The 20461-nt window shown below is 42.7% G+C and overlaps 1 protein-coding gene across 1 annotated transcript in view; it reads right to left on the reverse strand.

Moving 5' to 3' along the window:
* Positions 1-19936, reverse strand: part of plxdc2b (plexin domain containing 2b) — a 144747-nt gene extending 124811 nt beyond the window's left edge. The window contains exon 1 of the mRNA XM_033639070.2: positions 19661-19936. Within this exon, the coding sequence (XP_033494961.2) occupies positions 19661-19754 (94 nt within the window). The 5' untranslated portion in view covers positions 19755-19936. The remainder of the gene's footprint in view (positions 1-19660) is intronic.
* Positions 19937-20461: the final 525 nt, after the last annotated feature.

A 20461-nucleotide genomic window follows, 5' to 3' on the forward strand; every position in this document is an offset into this window, starting at 1 on the left:
TGAGCTTATTCTGTATGCTACAGCAGAACAAAATATGCAACTTCATTTCAGCTCTACTTTAAACCTTGCACCTGTACAGTACAGTACATTCCTTGCTGAGTTTCCTACTTTTTAAAAATATCTACACTCAACCTTACAGTAATTCTTAATGATGCACTTACGGAGGGCAGAGGGGAAAGCATTTACTTATCATATTGTCAAATTTATCTCTTCTGATAAAGCAGAGTCGTAAACCTTTATGTGCTAGGTGTTCTAACAAAGCTCACTGTGCATGAGATTTACCGGGGTTGAAGCGTCCAAACAGAAGCAGAGGGAGAGGAAGAAGGTTTTTTCTTCTGTGAAAAATGACAAACTTTATGAGGCTCTACTGACCTTAACAACCCTAAAAGCCCCCCAAAGCTTTTCTCTGTCAGTGGCATTCTGCTGTAAACAAAGATTTATCGCTGAATCTTCTGAATGTGTTCCCCTGCAAATGCCAGGACAAAAAAAATAGACAACATCTTGCTGAAACTGCCAAACAAAAAGTTGATGAAATGCAGCCAGTGACAATTGAAAAGGTTTACAGCATCTCTCTCTCTATGCTGACACTCAGGGGGAAACGGCATGCAGCATAAATGTTAATCATTGCCTTTGTTTGACAGGTTTCTTGATAAGACAGTCAAAATACTTTGAAGCTTTTAAGTTGTCCAATCATTTTTGAGAAAATGGCTCATTATAAAAAACATTTCCTAGACTTCCTTTTAAATCAATTAGCCTCATGAGAGACTACTTTTCCAGCCCTGACTGAAAGTCTTTACTGAAGCGTTACTGCAGTGTAAATGTCAACTTGTCTGAACTATAAGGTTGAAGGTTTATGTGCCCATTCAATCATGTATTTGCTCATTGATTAGAAACCTTTCCCAGCGTCTGCATACCCGTATTTATATTTGCCTACTCGTAGGGGTATTTGTCTTCGGTCTGTTGGCCCAGTGCTTTATTTGGCCACAGGCCGACACCACAGTGTTAATGTGTTTGACTCCCTCACGCTCAGACAGATGAATTTAGCCGTCGAGTCAGGGAGTTGGATCAAGGTCTCCTCTTGCCCCAAGAGAAAGGTCAAAGGTCGAGATGAGGGACATGCTATCACACTGACTACCTGCTCAGTCTCACTCTATTTATCTACTGTCTGACTCATTTATATTTAAGGAGAGTTTTCCCTCTTAGCCCTCACAGCATGGATGATTGTATAGTAGATCTCACCCTGTGAAGGCCTGAGCTATGCTAAATGCTCAAACTATATGGACCTGTCCTGTCCTGGGGTTGTTTGGTTTTGCTCAACCACTGTCGTGTCTGAAATCTTACTATCGATCAGGGTGACCTTTTACTGCAATACAAAAAAAATGCAAGAATTTTCACCAGATGACTTAAATAGTTTTATTTAGAAATAATTAATCATCCTAGAATTATTGGTTTCATTATATAGGGAAGTGTATCAGCACAGAAAATTAAAATACTTGTAATAAAAGCTGAAAAATTACTTGACTACTCTGAAGACTTTTCTGAGGGGGAGTAGAGGGAAATTGGGTTATTTAATATGCTGTTTGACTCACCATTACACCAATGTATTAACATAATACTCTTTTATTAATCCAGGATAAAGTCAATGATCTAATATGTTGCACTAATATGTTGCTTGACTTATAATAAGGGGGCTTCGCATCCAGTTCCTCGCTCATTTTCAGGTATTGGTTGACTCCTAGTGGAGCAGGCTTTGGTTGGTATCAGACTTCTCTTGTCGATTAACATTAGGGTTATTATTACGTTTCCAGCCTCACAGCTACGAAAAGTAGTTGGGACACCCTGGTTTCTTTAGGCTAACTCAATTAGCTTTAGTCTGGCTCATGGCTGGTGACTTGCTTTTACAGTCCAGCAACTCTGTGGTGAAGAATGTAAAAGCAAGTCACCAGCCATTAGCTTTAGTCTGGCTCATGGCTGGTGACTTGCTTTTACAGTCCAGCAACTCTGTGGTGAAGAATGCTTGGGAGACGTCATGATGATAACATTGCACTAAACAGATGCTGTATTTCTTCTGTGCAGTGAACATAATACACGCCTTTTTACGTCATTATAAAAGGAACCTGGGCTTATCTAGACACTTTGTGCTGACTACTGTAGCTTAGTAAAACCATGCGTGTCACTGTCTGTGGCACTTGCCAGCCCAGTTATGGTCCTCACACACACACACACACACACACACACACACACACACACACACACACACACACACACACACAGGAGAGGCTCACTTCCCAAACTAAACACTGCAAGACTACGTCACACACACACGTCTTTAACGGGAAGCCTCAGGTGGTAAAATTAGTCATGAATATTGAGCAACAGGCAAATTTTCCTTTTGTATAAAGCAGCAAAAAAGCTGATTGAGTCATGCTGCTTTACTTGACATTGCACATCCTGCGATGCAGGGAAACAACATATTGTGCAGCCTGTAACGGTGACATCCAGCTTTGTGGTAACAATTTAAGGAATTTTCTTTCCTGTTTCAACTTCACAGTGCTCCTGTGCATAAAACCAACCAGGTCTCACTCCAAAGTCGTCAAAATCTTGTGCATGGGCACTGACTTGGGGCGTCAGACACCGATGAAAAAAGCTGTCCTTTAACGTCCACATGATACGCAGCTGGACTTACACCCGTGAGAGCAGTGTTGGCGTTCTGTAAGTTTATAAAACCAAACCTTGGTTTTGTTACCTAAACTTAACCATGTGCTTTTGTTGTAGTGCACTTATTTTGAAAGAGACACGACGTTAACGGTAAATTTCCTGTGAAAACGGAGGTGTATTTTGAAAGAAGACAATGCATATAACAGGCAGAACTTGACACCGCGTCCCAGAACGTCAACAACCAACACAACCAGGGTACCTTTCACGTCATATCTGGATGTGGAAGATCCATGACCAAACATCGATATGTGACGAAGTCAGAGTGAGAATGTGTTGCATAAACATAAACATAAAAAAAAATTGTTCCCAGTGGTGTGGAAGAACCTGATTGGCCAGACATGACCTCAACATCATCCAACACCTTTGGGATGAACAGGAGTCCAGCAATAACGCCACTAATGCTGTTAGTGGAGAGCTGACAAAATTAACCCATTAACCAAATAGCTGATGGATAGAATTTTTTAGCAACAATTTGATAACTGGTTAATTATTTAATTATTAAGCCACTAATTGCAGCTCCAAATTCAACTGTCCATATACTTATGGCTATGTAATATGCACATGCTCATTTTTTTCTGCTGTTATCAGCAAAATACTGATAATTTGGTCAATATACTACTAGAGGCCCTGAGCCAAGTGGGTGGGAGCACTGTTTTGTGTGGCTGTAACGCTGTTGTCATGGCGACTGGGTGTGATTTTAGCATGATATTGATTCACATCTTCTTTCTTCAGGTGCAAACTCAATGTTATCAGCAAGGTATCGATTTCCAGACTCTTCATCAGCCCGGGCAGGCAAGCGGGTGAAGGACAGGCTAAACTCAGATGACGAATGACACAACTAAAGACTCTTCATCTTTTACAGGGCTCACATATATTTAAAAAAAAAAACTGGGGTAGGAAGAGAAATGAGAAATAGGAAGTGGGTGGGAGGGGAAATGAAGAAGCACAGATAGAAGTCAAAAGGATAGAGCATATAATAAGCCATACAGGATGTGTGAATGCTCATAATACATTTCTCCACCATCATGTACTTCAGGAAGTACTGACTGGCGTCTGATCTCAGCAGCAGATCACTATGACCTCCAGCTTATTAAAAACACACCCTCAGTCAGTCGCTCAGGGTCACTCTAATGCAGGAGGCAGCATTCAAGCTTGATGGATAATCACATGTGACACAGGAACATGAACAGGAAGGTGGGGAATGAGCAGCAGGAGATCCTGATCACATTCAGGTAGAAAAAGACTCTTGTACTGTAGCTCTGCAGCCATAGCTAGAGAAGTATTTCACTGCTGGAGAAATGGTCCTTTCATAAATCTAGGCTGTCTATTCCTGAGAAATACCTTTGAAATTGGTGAGACATGACCTGAGAAAATCGACAAAAAAGGACTGTAGCCTTCACTTTTGCTCAAGAGGTAGAAAAGCTCTAACTACCAGAATGTACTGCGCTGCACCAGACCAATACACACTCCCGCTGGTGGATGATGTAGTGCAAGCCGGGCTCTTTTACCCAGGTCCCCAGGAAGTGCACCAGGCTTTGAAGCCAATTTTAGTAGTGGCCAAACAGTGGAATTACACCGTCACATGATGGCCTGTGGCTGAAAATACTTTTTCCTATTGAATTACATGGCAAAAGAGACGTCTCGAAATCAATTGACACATTTTTGGGAGTGTCACAGCCCCTGCGAAATTACTTGTTTCACTATCAGAATTTGATCTATTTGGTCGGATAACATAATCATTTTAGCCTCATTCAAGTTAGCAGAGCACTTAACTGGAAGTATGTGTCTGAACATCTTAAGCAAGAAATAGGCATATCAACACTGCTTAATTTTAATGTTTAATTGCAGTTTTTTCGGCCACCATTTTTACAATACAATGTATGGTATGGCGGTGACTTCCTGTTCACAAATTCTCACATTACATCCAAACAGTGCACTAAAATATGTTTCTGAAGACACTTCAGGCGAGAAACAGGATACAGTAACAGAAGTTTGGTTTATATTTGACCAACTCTGCTTAGTTTGGCCATTTGATCAGAGTTTGGTCTGAGTTTCAGAGAGAGAGCTGGTTGAAAATCTGCAAAGTATCCCTTAAAGTTTGATTTGTTTGGAGATCTCACTGATTTAAGATTTCAGAAAACTCTGGCTAAAAGCTACAGAAAATCAGTACTTCGTCTCTGTTTTGCTCTTAAGGTGAACATAATAATGATACTGAAACTTTTGCGCATACTAGTGGAAACAGTGTCTAAGCCAGAAGCTGTCAACTTCCATTTTGCTATTGACAGGAGCAAGTCATTCTGCAAGTTAATACAAAGCATTTTACAGCATCAGCTGTCTCTCTTTCATTGGTCCAGTTTTGTTGATTGCAACTGACCAGACAGTCAAAACTCACAAAAAATTCACACGCCCTGGAGAGCACTATCACGGCAGAGAAATAAATAATACAGTTTTACCCAGAAAAAGTACACAAAACAGTAACATCTTTATACTGCAAGCATAAATGTAATTTCAGTTTGACTTTAAAGTGTCTCCTGACCTTCATCTTTCCATCAATGAGGCTCTGCAAAGAATGATCCCAAAACGACCCATCCGTTCCATCTGTGTACACATAATACCCAATCACTGGCTGACAGCTGCTGTGAAGTGGCTGCTCAATAACCTCAAACAGATGCAGGAACGCACACAAATATACACAATAATGCACACATGCACATTTAAAGCTTGCACGTGTACATCGAGACATGCAACCATGCATTGAGCCTGACTTTTCAATGGACCCTCCAACTCATCAGTTCAGCTCTAATTGTTTGCAGAAATGATGTGCAAACAATAAAACGCCTCAGTATAAGATCTGATGAGTCAATCTCTGAGCTGATTCTCTGAACCATTGAAGAAAAAGGCTCCACAAATGCTCTGCATGTGACTCTCCATCCGCAAAGACAAAAAAAAGCCCTGAAGCAGGGGAGCTGTTTTACAGTAAACATAAGTTCAGGGAAATGCTGGCTTTTACCACTTATTAGTTTCCATCATAACTTTGCTTTTGATTCTTTGAGAATGATTTTCCACTGTTTTTGTTCTGTTCAGTTGAAGAGATGTCACTTTGAATGCCACGTTTTTAAAAGTAAATCCATATTTAGGTTGGCACTTTGACATGCTGAATGTCTAATCCCTAATAAGCATCAAAAATCATGAATCATCTCTAAATTTAGTGGACATGGAGCGCTGCTCTGACAAGAACAACTGTCAGAAGGATATTTAATAGCTCCTATTAGTAGAAAAATGCAGTGTGACTTTGAATGACAGGCAAAAAAAATCGTGTTGTGTCCCAAACTGTGCAGCTGGCTTTGTAGCAAATGATAGATTACTGCAGGACTGAGTAACGGGCACACGCCTTGAAAAAAAAAATTCTGCCATTTGGGGCAAAAAAGGACATCAAATAACTCATTTATATTCATATCGCTGCCTCTCATTTTCAATTTTGGCTGCTTGTCGATAGGTGGGATTTTCAGGGCATATATCATTGGTTTGGCAGCTGTCTGAAGACGGGGCATTTCATTTTTGACCCCCATTCAATATCTGCTTGAAAGCTGGTCTTTCATTTCATCAAACCAAAAACAAAACAGGGAAAATTTATTGCATCACAGAAGTCAAATTACATCTCCACAACTCTTTATTTATGACTCAAATAAATGTGTTTAGATGAAGTTAGGTTGGCAGCCAGCACGTCCCAGTTGCAATGATGCACAGTGCGTTGGCACCTTAACCTGCGTCTGTGATATCGGAGGCCTTTGGGTGAATGGGGAGCTGGCCAGACATTTAATCAATATCTGGACCTCCTCTGCCTGAGACACGTTTCAGCTTTTGGTTGCTGTGGGACACCAGTGCAATGATAAACCCCTCAACACTGTCTCTGGGTTGAACAATTACACCAGAATGAGGCGGAATGGTCTGAAAAAAGTGACATTTTTCAGTTTGTTCCTTTTTTAGACGGTGGCTCTAAGGTGCAACACACAACAGCACTGAAAAACAAAACACAATCACAACACAGAGCAATACAGAAATCACATTTTAGAAAACATTTAAAACTGATAGCTAAAAACAGAAAACAACGCAAGGGCTGCAACTAACTGTCAATCTGTCAGTTATTTTCTTGATTAATCGATCGTTTCATTCCATTTCCATTTTATTATATTTTGTATGCTTTGCATTTTGCATAGGGATGTCAGTTTCAGTTAAGTTTACTTTAGATTGCCTGACACCCATTACTGCTAAGTAACATATTCATTTGAAGAAAAAACGCAAAATTACTTGTAATACAAAATGTCTTTTCTTTCAGTCCAGCGCTCCATTGACTCAGCCAGCTTTAGCGCCACATTTCAAAGCAGTATCCATTTTGGGACGCTGAAAATTTTAAAGTTTTGTGATGTAAATGTCTTGACTTTAATTTTATTTTCTCTTGGCTTTGCTGACAGACAGTTGGATGTGGAAACACAGTGCCCACTGCCCACCCTCCAGTCTTCACTGGTTAGCTAACATTTGCCCTGACTGCGCTGCTTTGCACACCAACGGGGTCTAGTAGGAGCTACCTAACTGTGCTGCTTATTTAGCAATTGCCGCTAGTAACTGAGATGGTTTGCTGTAGAAACATGGTAACCAAACTCCCGTCTCCCCCCAGGTTGCTCTGGTGAGTAAGCAGCTTCACTTTGAGCCACAAAACCCCTTAGGATGTTAACTATGTTAGCACCACTAGCTGTGCTGACATTGCTAACAGTACTAACAGAGATAACAGTAGTAACCAATGCTAAAGGGGGTCTCTCACCGGGGCAACCTGGGGGGAGAGCAGGGGGTGGGCACAATGTTTCCACAGCAATGCTGTTGGGTCTTTTTTTACATTATGACCCTCCCCAGATGATCTACAAATAATTTTCCATGAGCCTCCCTGAGTGACTGAAGAAAATGCATGATGACCCTCCCTCCACCATATTTCACAGTTTCTGGCTCTGATAGATGAAGTGATTTTGGAGATTTTTAAGAAAAACATGTCTTTTAAACCCACTTGCAGGATTTAGGGCTCTGAGGGTATTAAAATAAATACAAAACATGACCATTTAAAATTGAATGTCCCTCCCCTAAGCCAAATCAAACAAACACAACTCGCTCCCCAGTGCTTGAAAAATATCTCTTCCCCATTTTGCACCCCCCTCCTCCCCTCTAATAAATAACGAACACTCCCTAAACAGTCAAAAATATTCTCTGTGGTTAACTGAGTAACTGTTAACTTTTGACACCCCTAGTTTTTACACCTCAGGGCTGCCATACTTCTATAACATCTATCAGTTACAAATCCCTGAATGTCTGTCGCTCATACTGATTTCATGGTTGTACACTGTTCGCTCATCATTCACTCCCACCCCACCTGTTCGAGAGAAGAGCACATTTATTACCTTTGTGCAATGGTATGAATAACATATTCATAATTAAACGGCTCACACTAATTTACTTGCCATCTAATTAAAGCATTCTGGGGCGCGGGAGACAAAGGCCTTTAAATGGGAGTCAATTACTTCTTTATGATGTGAGGACTCCTCTCACCACCTGACAAAAGAGCTATCGCATAAACACATTTTAATGGTCACAAACACTCATTCCCTCCGTAACAAATGGCATCCATCACAATCTTTGGACACAACACCGTTAGCTCCTGGAAATGATTATAATTTACCATTTTAATACAACAGCACCTCGCTGCTAGGAAGAGAATGTAATACATTTCTAACCCAGCAGTCCTACAGGGAGGTGACAGAGTGCTTCAGCAAGATGGACCCAGATCTGAAGAGCATTCGTTCTCAGTGACACTCAGTGAGCAAATACTGCATGTTCAAAGATGAGACAAAAGACCCATCAGCCTAAAGGATGGAAATCATTGAGAGCCGCCCTCTCTGGGTGAGGGGAAGAGAGTGGTTTATACTCAGCTGTATGGCAACCACTTCCTCCTCCCCCTCACACTTTGTTCGTCAAAGACAAAAGGACAGGAAAGGAGAGACAAAATATTCCGAGCACAAACAGGCATATTCATACCCAGTTCTACATAACAAATACCTGTACTTAATAGAGATGCCGCAGGCAGTCAGGCCAAGGCTTGCAGACCAGCCAATTTGCTGCTCACAGAGCCAAACCACAGACTTTGATCTATTGTGCCCATTAAACTGATGTGTTGTTGCCTTCTGGATCATAACATGTGTACACTTTACAGCCTCCCTTGATGTCAGGATGCTTGTTCTTGCTAGACTGTACAAGAAAACACAATTAACTCCCCCAGTCAGCGCAGGACATGCCATTGGATCGAGACTTGGGGGTCTCTAGTTACCTGGGCAGAGTTTCCCACTTTCTCTGTCTCCCATACAAAGGCTGCTGTTACACCTTACAATTCATCACCACAAAGACTCAAAGCAAGCCTTTGTTCCTGGCTCTGCGCTGAGCTCTGGGAGAAACTCTCGGCTAGCAAGCACTGGCGAGGAGACAGAAACCTGAACACCCGGCACAAACTGAACCTCATTTACCAGAATCACTTGTTGACTTTTTTTTGTTGGTATGGCTCACTTTTGTTGAATCGGGTACATTTGATCAAGTCAGAAAAAGAAAAAGAAGAAGTGGTAAACAGGATGAAAATGTGCTGCAAGTGCAACTCCCATTTATGAGTGAGCTGCCAACTGGCCTCATGTTTACAGCTCTGGGATGAGCTCAGCACCGGGTTAGGAGGTGGACAGCTGGGAAAGGCTTGTCCAAAACGGCATGATCCAAACAAACACCCTGACCTCCAGAAACCTTTACTCGCTTCTGGGAAACGTCCTTTATCCTCTCATTTCTGGCAGTCCTGATTCCTGAAGGGTCAAGTGATGAGGCCCACCAGGAAGCCTTACAGATGTATTACAAGAACTGCATTGAGACTTTATGACTCATTCGAGGGGTGAATTAGCCCAAACAAGTCACAGAACAATGTTGACCGCTCTCTTTCCAACACACACACTGACAGATGACCAACTTTAATTCACAGAAGCTGTGGGGCCCACAAATCAGTCAATTTCAATTTCTGTGACATTTAATGTTTCAAGACATCAACGTTCAAGCCAACAAAAAAATGCCTCCAAGTACACAAAGCAATATGTTCACCAAAAAGGCCAATGACAGCAGCAATAACCAGTTTACACATCCTGAAGATCTGTTCCATCCATATGAATTATTGATGCGAGGTGGCAAACAGAAAACAACTTTGATGGAGTCGTCAAAGTCACAATCCATTCTCTGCCCCTTCACATAGAAACACACTTGTGGCTGTAAATCTTTTCATTTCCACCCTAAAAATGCTCTGGCACGTCAAAGTGTTGCACTGTGAAGAGGCCATTGCTGCGGGGCATGCTTGTTCTTTGTCAGGATGAGTTTGGTCAGGAGAAAGAAACTTCTGGACGAGGGACGAGGAGACATTTTCCGGGCAGCAAAACAAAGGCAGCGCTGTTGGACCTACTAGCAAGAAAAACACATCAATGTCTGCGAGGGTTCACTTGGCACGGCTCAAAACACCGTTTGAACATACTTAAGTGTGTGCAGCATTAGCAGGCTAATCATGGCAAAGGCAACACGTTACACCAGGTTTATTTAAAGGAGGGAGCAACAACTGCATGTAATAAAACCATAATTGATGGCTTCTCAACTGAGCATGCTATTAACATGATAAAGGGACCAATAAAAAGATCGATCTGTAAAGTAAATGAAGATGTTTTGCATTTTGCTGACTCAGTCTACTCAAATAACACAAGGGAATCAGTCAAAGGTACAGTAAGTAGGGCTGTTAATCAAAATTTCACAACTGATCGCTAAGCCCCCGCCCCCTCTTTTATTACCATTGCTATGCCTGTCAAGCTTCTTGAAACGATGGGTCCTTGATTTTAAACAGTGGAAGACAAAAGCAGCTTCTGATTTTGAGGCTTTTTGATGTGTCACTGTTATGATAGATTTATTGGTAGTTTAATGAATATCTTGTAGATGTGGGTGTGGTTGAGGCAGGTGGTAGAAGGCAGGGTCAGCACTGACGTCACACTTAAGGATTGGTAGTATTGACGCATTAGCCTCTATCAGCTGCACCTGAAGGGAGAGCTGGAGAGGCCTTTGTGCAGAGTAGGCACACCATGAGAGAGACGCCCGAGGCAAGACATTCTGAAGACAAAAGAAACTGAGAAAGCGTCGACATGCCACCATGATTAAATCATGTAAATACGCATTTACTCTGAACAATGACAAGGAACGAGCTGGTCGACTGGTCCAATGGAACGTCACCCGAGGGGTGTCCAGCAAAGTGGTCCAGTCCGAGCAAGCTGGTTGTGAGGGGCAAGAGCTTTGGCCTGGCAGTGAGTCAACCACACAACCCCCCACAGATAGGAGAGGTCAAACTCACCCAGGGAAGTCCAGGCACATTTCTCACATCTAATGAAACACAAAGGGACAAGCACCAAGTTACGGGCTTACTAGTCTTAGTTGATGAGATTTCACAAGCCAGGTTTAGCATAGTGGCGTAACAGTCGCGCTGACTTGTTTTAATACAAGACACCTACAAAGGGTTCTTAAATCTGTACCCTTGATGACAACATTCATGATGTTGTGCTAAAAGATTGAAGCATAGACTCTATATAAACATGGACAATGAAAAGCCAATATATCCCAGATACAAGCGCTGCCGTATTGTGCTGGTGACTTCATTTGGAGCCAAAGTCTACATAGCAGCGCTCAGGAAGTAGAGCCACGGTATCGAGTTCCCGCCCATAAACCCATCCAGCCCAATTGTGAGTAGTGCCACTGGTCACGGATTGACACACAGCTGTCAATCATGATGTCATGCCCTTTTTATGCCCTTTTTGATGCCATAAAAAGGGCATGACATCATGATTGACACACAGCTGTCAATCATGATGTCATGCCCTTTTTATGGCATCAAATAATTAATTTAAATCAAACTTGTCAGAAAATTGAACACTTTAACATACAGCTGCATTATAAGAACTTCCTAAAGTGACGAACAACATCTTTGGGAAAAATTTCATTTGACGTGAACTTAAATGCGTAGTTTGGCCCTTTTCCAATCCACTAACACGGAGGGGGTGGGTTTTATGAACTACAGCCACCAGGGGGCGAAACAGATTTTCTGGCTTCACTTTAAGTGAGCTGTGGATTTTTTTTTTTCATAACCTCTAACCAAACAAATCAATGTAGCATGAAATGCTTCTAGGCATTGGAAAAAATGCTTGGTTACTATTGTAGGTCAAAAGTTAGTTAGCCGGACATGCTAACAAATACAGATAATGTCAGAGCTGACAAACGCACTACATTTAATCAATTTTCACATTTGATCATGTGTTTTTGATTTTAAATAGTATGGAGCCCCTAAAGTCACAAAATGTGTTGTTTTTCAATCTTGTGTGCCAAAATCACCTTTTGGCTCCAGCATGTGAATCTAAAGCTTTCCATTACTAAACAAGGGGGGGTTTAGTGAACGGTCAATTCAACATTTCAAAATTAAATATCAGCACAAAAGCCAAAACAATACTTATTCAATAACTCAATATGCAAGAAACCCTGTAAAAGCCAATTTTTCTTCTCACAAAATTAGACAAACATCTGAAGTGTTTCCACCAGACCTTCATATCTGAGAGGAGAATAAGTAAACAAGACAAAGGATCTGACCAAACCTTCAGAGCCAAATTTCAATCTGGAATCAAAAAGTACTGAGGTTTGAAACTCAGCCATCTACTTGACTCGCTGCTGTCTGATTTCACAAAGTATAAGCAAGAAAACAGTAGTGAGAGAGAGTGCATGGGAACTGACAGCCACAGATACCGAGTGTGAGAGAGAAAACTTTCACACACAGTTGCACATATAGGCGAAGGCATGTAGCAGCATGCCGTAAACCCTGTGAGTGACACTTGCTTTTGTGGGACAAAGCCAAGCTAGCGCTCCTGCTGGGCTCAGGATATGAAGCCTGCTTCAGGGTGGGGTGACAGGCTCCTCTGGCACCTTATCTTCTTTCAGCATGACTCTGCGGCCTGAAACACCACGCTCTCTCCTCCTTCATGATAGCCATGCATGTAACACTTTGTTCCCCTTTGCAGAGCCGCCTCTTTCAACTTTTTTTCAGCGTGCGCATCAAATCTTTGAATTCTTTTCATCATTTCGGTGCAGGCGATGCATGAAAAAAGAGGCAGGCACCATACGTAATTTTCACATTTGAGGAAGCTGGTTTGTGTTATGATGCACAGCTACAATATGGGCACCTGCGGGGGTTTGTGTGCTGAAAAACGACCCAGATAGAAGAAAAAAAAAAATCAAAATCGCTGCCTGTTTTCTTAAATAATTTGACAGGACATATTTATAGTTGTCTGTAACACCTGCAAGTATGTTTCTCGCCCTTTGATTAGACACAGAAAACTCCACTCCAACAGGTTTGCAGTGTATGAAGCATGAAATCAGCCCATCTGTGTTTCACATCATTACGTCTTCAAGATGTTTTAGCAGGCTTTAGCCAACAGGGACCCTGTTATAGGCCACACAGCTGAGTGCCAACCAGCCAGCCATTTTATACAATGTTACCCATAAAATTCAGCACTGTGAACTTTAGGTTACTGTTGTCAAATACCAGGTACTCACTGGTGTGCGCCAAGCTTATAGGTGCCAGGGTTTAACTGTCGAATGTAGGCCTGCTGCGATCTAATGAGATACTCAAAGGCCATGCATGAAACTTGGACGAGATTTTTACCCATAATTTAACCGTGCGGCAGTCCTCAGCATGCAGGCGAGACAAGACAAAGAGGAAAGACAGATTGTGCATGTGACTGGTGTTAACATGGGCCACATTAGATGACTTCAAAGGAAAAATCCACCCTCAAAATGCACTTTTTTCCAATGGATAACTGCCACATACACTGATATTTCCCTCCAGTTTAATAGGAGAAACTGAACCTAAAGAGAGGAGAAATTATATGTCGGATTTTGGTGTTGGCTCCTCACCCATGTTCTACATACTGAAAGAAATCAGAGACACAGTTAATTGCTCATAGGAAAGAAAAAGGTAGCAGTAGAGCTACTGGTGTCCCTCAAACCAACAGTGCTCATGGAAAGGAATGCCTCAAAAAAAAGGAGAGGAAAACTTACTGCCGAAAAAAGGCATAAATAATCCAGGTCCAGACCCTCAAGATGGGTTGAAAAACATAAAAGGCCTTTATTTCAACAGGCTAGAAACATTAAAAATGTACCAACACGTATTGACTTGCCCCTTCCTCAGGGTGTAGAGGGTCTACCCTATATTTTTCAAACCATCACTTGGATTATTTATGCCTTTTTTTGGAAACGAGTTTTCCTCCTGTTCTTGCTCATAGGAAAGTTTGCAAATTTGAATGGAATTTCTTGAAAATCGTCTGAAAGACAAGCACATTTCACATCCAAGTTTCGGTGGATGTTGAAGTCACCAACATGATCTCAGCCTTTCTCGTCATATTTTGATGTTTTGGCAGCAGCTTCTGCCCAGCCATCTGTGTTGTATCTTGACACAAGGGGTTGGCGGTGAGGTTTGGGAAACAAAACTACTTAGGATTAGGAAAAGATTGTGGTTGGCATGAGTCATGTCATTCGACACACAAGACTAACGACTGACGTGACAAAATAGATCTTTTAGTTCATACGGGACGTCAACTCCAGTCTCGTGGGTCAAAGACCTGTGCTTGTTGGACCCATCCACCTCCTCTCCCACTTGCTCCAAGCAGACTTCCGCGCTCTTTATACTACGTTCGTTGCTCTAAACATATAATGACGACATGGATGGGTTTCCATTGGAGTTGGCTGAAAGCCCTGTGCATCTTGTTCGGACATCAAAGGGTGCATTGTGCATCCGAATCCGACGCCAAGGGCCACTGCCCTCTAGGTGTACTTCATGTACGTAATAATTTATTCACAAAGTCTGTGTCTATTGCACTTTGTCACATGTTTTATTGATACATCAACTTCCCACCTCAAACCAAAACATGTAAAAACCTTTTTTCCACCATATTTTAGGTTTATTTTTTGTTGTTTTTTTCTTGGCATTTCCACTTCTTTTAAACTCAAATTGGAAAAACGATGAGTAATGTTTTTACCAACAGTAGCTCCAACAGGACTTGCTGGATTCTTGACACACCAGCTGTCAGGTGCACTTGCATTGCTTTATGGAAAATTACCCCTGAATTCTGCCAAGGAACATGCAATTGTTTTTTTTTTCCTCCAGTATAAAGATTTTGCTTTAGGGACCTCCATCTGAAAAGATTTCGGTTGTTAGATATGATCAAGACCAGAATTCTACCGCTGTCAACTACAGTTGTGGAGATTACCGTGAAGGAAGTGAAACCTGTGATCAGCTCAGTCTTGTGACTCTTACTCACAGTGGGCTCACTTCTGTCGTGAATTAACAATGAAATAAACTATTCCCCATTTATCCGAGGACCCCTGCAGTGCAAATAAACAAACAAAACAAAACCACAGAAAGAAAACACAAATTTGTACGCAGCCCTGTGTTCAAGTATGTTTGACATACTGATGCTGATTGATTGTAACAGGAAATAACTAACAGATGCAGAAGCAAATGAGGCAGGCAAAATTAAGTAGATACTGTACACCAGCATCACAAAATCCCTCCTGGATCTCCACCAAGGGAGGGGTTTTCCTTTCATATTCCTACCATTTATTTATCCTAATAAAATATGCTGTTAATCATTACTCACTATACTTTACAGTGTAATATTTTTTATTATGCAGCTGTAATTCTTTTATCCTGCGCTGTGAGGCTGCTCAGCAAAGAGGGGAAATTTTCAAAGCCTCCTCCTTCTCCTCGTTATCCCCCCCAAAATTCCCCCTTCAGGCAAAAGAAATACCAACTCCTCCCACCTAAATGAAAACCATTTCACTCATTTCACCCCTCAGCTGATGATCTAGCATCGCTTTCATGGCAGCATCCCTTAGCAGAGTCAACAGGATGATGCTGCAGTACTGGCAGCTTTGCAATCATCTGTGGATAGGGGATGTTTATCATGAATGGAAAATGCTTGTCATCTCTCGCTGAACCGCTGACGTTCAGATCTGTAACACTTCGAAACGAGGCAGGCGGCTCTTGCCTTTGACCTTTTCAAACTTGCTTGACAGACAAGATCTACAATTTTGCTGCTCTGAACAAACTAAATAAATCACACAGAGTAGAAAATGCCAGGGAGTGATCACTGATAACTCTGGAGGAGCTCTGCAACAATTGGAAGTGAAGGAGCTTTTGAACCACATGAAAGACAAAGAGAAAAAGCTAAAGAGGAGCTTAACAGCGCTGGGTTTCATTAACTAGTGGCCTCTTTGCTCTTTGTCTCTGAGCCTATTGAACTCTGTGTGCTGCTCCGGCCCTCTCAAGCCATCAGGCTGAGCTTCTTCCCAGTTAAAAAGGGGGCAGGAGCTCAGCGACGAAGGCCAGGCGTGACTAATGCAGGAGCCTGGTGCTGCTGTTGCATGCTGGTACAGGGGGACGACCCTGCCTCCCTGCCTCCCAGCCTCTGCGATGTATGGCACGGCCCACTGTGGCTGCATACAGGGCTGCACATAAACCCCAGCCGCCGCCGTCGCCGCCCCTCCTTGTCTCTCACCCCCTCATACCCACCCCGCCCCCGTCATCCATTCATGGCAGATCCTTTCAGCAGGTCATTCAGAGGGCCAATAAAGAGGCTAGCTCATTCTGTCTGTTCTGAAATGTGCAATGTCAGAAAGACGGGGGGAGGAAGGGCAGATTCCAAGAGGGCTTACAATCTCTTCACTAAAGTAGACTGAGCCAGACCTCCCATTTTGTTCTCTGCAGACAGTTTATGTCGGGAATCATCCCTTAAGCATGATAAAGAAAAGACAGCAACTTGACAGCATTTGTCATGAAAGGGGATGATATCAAATCTGAATCCTATAAAATTCCTTATTTAATTGTTTTATGAAGGCATCAGTAAGGTAACCTTTAAGATATGTATTGTCTATGTACAGTATTGTACCTTAACCACAAGGGAATCTACTGCATGGAAACATTGCAGGGATTTCACCACATATGTTGTCACTGCTCTGTGACATTTACGCACACTAACATTAAAGTGGCGGACTCAGGCTGTCTGAGGGGCATAGGCAAAAAAATAAAGAGCTGTATGCAGTGGGGCACCAGCGCACAGAGTGCTTCCTAGTCCCTCCAGGATTTCACAGGATGATTTTGGGACTATTGCAACCTGAAATGCCTGATTTCATGAAGTCCTTCTAAAAAAACTGCGATTCATGTTGCAATGTTTTTATCCGTTTTTTTAAATGAATAACAAGGGTGAGTGAAAATTAAAAAATAGTTGTGATGCCTTTAACATTACAGTCTCCTCATCGCTCCACACATATCAGATTTTTTATTGATAAACCAACTTTTCCACCTCAGCCAAGCATTAAAACATATTTCTGATATTTCAACTTACCAGCATTAATTGAAAATGTGCTTAAAAACAAGTGGATGGAAACAAACTGAGACATCACATATTCACATACGTCATAAGTTCCTTTGCAGACACCTGTAGTGTCAGAGAGAGGCAATTGGGAATAACTTAAGGAGTGACTGTTAATAAAAGATTCAATCAGGGACTTGTTGGCTGAGGGGTCCAAATGACTTGAAACTGGATCTAAAAGTATACCGGCTCTCAGAACCATTGTCATGAAGGTCAAACTCTTTGATAGCTGCTCTGCATGTTTCTCTGCAGCTCACACTCTTATGTGAGTGTGTTTGTATGATTGCAGAGGTGCCTGCTGGCAGTATGATGTATGAGGGAGCCAGAGACCATATCGCTGCCTGCGAGCATGGTTAACTCTCTACAGACCAAAGAAACACAACTGCGAGCATCCACAGCGAATGAAATTCCACACACAACCACAATCTTAGCACATTAACAGCCCTCAGCGCAGGCTTTTAAATCAGACCGCATCATTACAAGAGGCAAGACTTTCTCCCTCTCACGCTCTCTCGCTCTTTCATTCTCCTATCACACATGCAGACACACTCCAGAGTCTAGTGGAACATCTCTTTTTCCACTCCGAGAGAAGCACCGGGGTGCAAATTACCCCCAAATCAGCCCCAATTTTGTGAGTGCGCCACTGGTAAATGTATCACCCAGTGAGCATCACAGAGCCCCAGACTGAGAGCTTATAAAAAAGAAAAACGATGCACCGAGCTCACAGGATGTTGTGTAATTTCACCCAGATGTGCTTCACAGCTCGTCTAAGTGTGCAACCAGTCTTTTCACATTTCAGCCTCTGCTGGAGCTGCTGAGACACTTTCTGTGAGTCTTTTCTGGTAGTGAATGGTGCATTATTATTTTACTTCCAGAAAGTGGAGGAGTCCACCTGTGCTCTATTAAACCTATCTAAGGAAGCACAGGGGGGCTGCTCCTACAGCAGAGTGGAGGTCAGTGTATGACAAGGGAAGCACCTCGCCCAGATATCTAAAAATACTGTCCTACATACTAAATGTGTTCAGCTCAAGCAGGAGATGGAGCGATGGAGCACTCTGAGAGGAAAATGCCCTGTTTGTTTGTGCATGTTGGTGTTTTGAGGAGTTTTCCTCATTTGGCAACCTCTAAAAACAAGCCTCATTCTGATTCTGATTCAGTTTTCCCACAACAAACACACACAAGCCGTTGTTTTCCACTAAAGCGCTGATGTGAAATGAGCCAGAATGCAGCAGCAGCAGCAGCAGCAGCCCAGCAGATTGATTGAATTCATAAACAGGACTGAGTACGACTGTGTGAAACTAAAAAAAGTGTGTGCGAATGGCCACATGCGGCCGATAGCATCTCTCCCAAACAGAGCCATACATTCCAGTAACTCTGTGGTCTGCTCACACACACACACACGGGTTTAATTTACAGTCACTGTCAGCAGCCGAACATTTCTCATACCACTATCTGATACGTGATGAAAATCCGCTGCCAGCAATAAAAGCCCTGGGAAACAAGAGCTCGCCTATGTGAACAGGAACAGCGCTGGCATGAACTTATTCCACCGTCTGTCAGAGGGCTGAGCTGTGTGTGGGTGTGTGTGTGTGTGTGTGTCATGGACTAGATTTGAGATTAGTGGACTTTAGGTGCACACTCTGTGGCTTTACAGTAGAGATATTGTTCACACTGGACTTCTCCTGTGTCTTATAATCAAGCACATCAAGATGGACAGAGTGCAGGTTTCCTCATCAGGACTTCTACAGAGAAAGCACCTGCACTATGCAGTGATTACTGATCTGAAATCTGCGAGGCAAAAAGTTCTAGAAGGATGCTCCAGATCGAACCAGAGAGGAAAATCTCACATATAAATAAGCCAGGAGAAACAATAAGAAATATTTTCAGAGGCAGTTTGAGATTTCCATATGCCCTGCACTCATTGCTTTGACTTATTACTACAACATACAGCAACAATCAGCTGAGCCTGAGGGAGAATGCATGTGCAAAGATGAAAAGAAAGGCAATTAACTCAAACATATAGTAGTTGTGAAAATGATAATTAGAATAAATCAAAAGTCTTTGATCTAGACAGAAAAAAATGAAGTTAGTAGGTCATGATGTCCTCCTCTGTACCTAAAAATAAGATAATGGAAGAGAAACAGCCTTCGGGGTGTCTGTCTCCTCTGTTTCTTGCACACACACATTTAGATGTGATAAATGCAACTACAAAGGATGCAATCAGTGCATAAAACAAAGTCGCTCTCATGCAAAAGCAACGCAAACTCCACCTGTGTCTGATAGCTGTGTGCATGTTTCGCAGACGTCTTTGACTTGTGCATTAAGAAGCGGACCTGTACTCAGGTCTGGTGAATGTTTGAGGTGCTGGTCCTTACCGTCACTGGCTGGGATCTCGGCTCGGGCATCCACAACACACCGCAAAACTAAAACAAGTCCAACGAGAAGGTCGAACGTCTTCACACCCGCCATATCCAAGTTCCGCCGCTGATTTCTTCTCAATATGTCGTTTTTAGAGGTCTCCGTCTTCCCCCGTGCACCGACACCGCTTCCCGGCGGACTCAGTAACTCTCCTGCCTCTCCTGCTGCTTTTAAAACGGAAACCTGCCTGCGCTGCACTCGCTGCACTGTGCTGCTTTTTGTTCCAGCGTGTGCCACACTGCGCGCGTCTGGAGAGTGTAAACGCGCTCGTCCTAACAGGTCTCCACCTCCAAAACAAACAAAAAATAATAACAGCAGAAGGAGAAGGAAGGAAAAAAAGTTCTCCACTTAAATGTTCATCCCAGTCCGACACACTGGTCTCATCCCACTGGCAGGAGGAGCAGCGTGTGTGTGTGTTGTGGGCTAACGCGCTCCTGGAGAAGACAGTGCGCTCCCTCCGTCATCAGCTCCTCGGAGCCAATGGCTTCTTCTTCTTCTGTTTGATGCTCATGTGTGTGCAGGAGAAGAAGCGGAGGAGACGAACACACAAAGCGTTTCTCCAGCTGCCGGGGAGACAGTGAGGATTTTGCCCTGGGATATGATCTGCGCCGTGTCTGACAAGCGGCTTTTGAGTGATGTGGAGAGATGCGTTTGGAGCTCGAGGAGCTGCTGCTGTAGGCCTCCTGTTTGCCAGCAGACAAAAGATGTTCAACATGCTGGACTCATTCCTCAGAGGGCTTTGTGTTTGTATTGAGCAT

Source organism: Epinephelus lanceolatus, chromosome 20, assembly GCF_041903045.1.
Source record: "Epinephelus lanceolatus isolate andai-2023 chromosome 20, ASM4190304v1, whole genome shotgun sequence".
NCBI lineage: Eukaryota > Metazoa > Chordata > Actinopteri > Perciformes > Serranidae > Epinephelus > Epinephelus lanceolatus.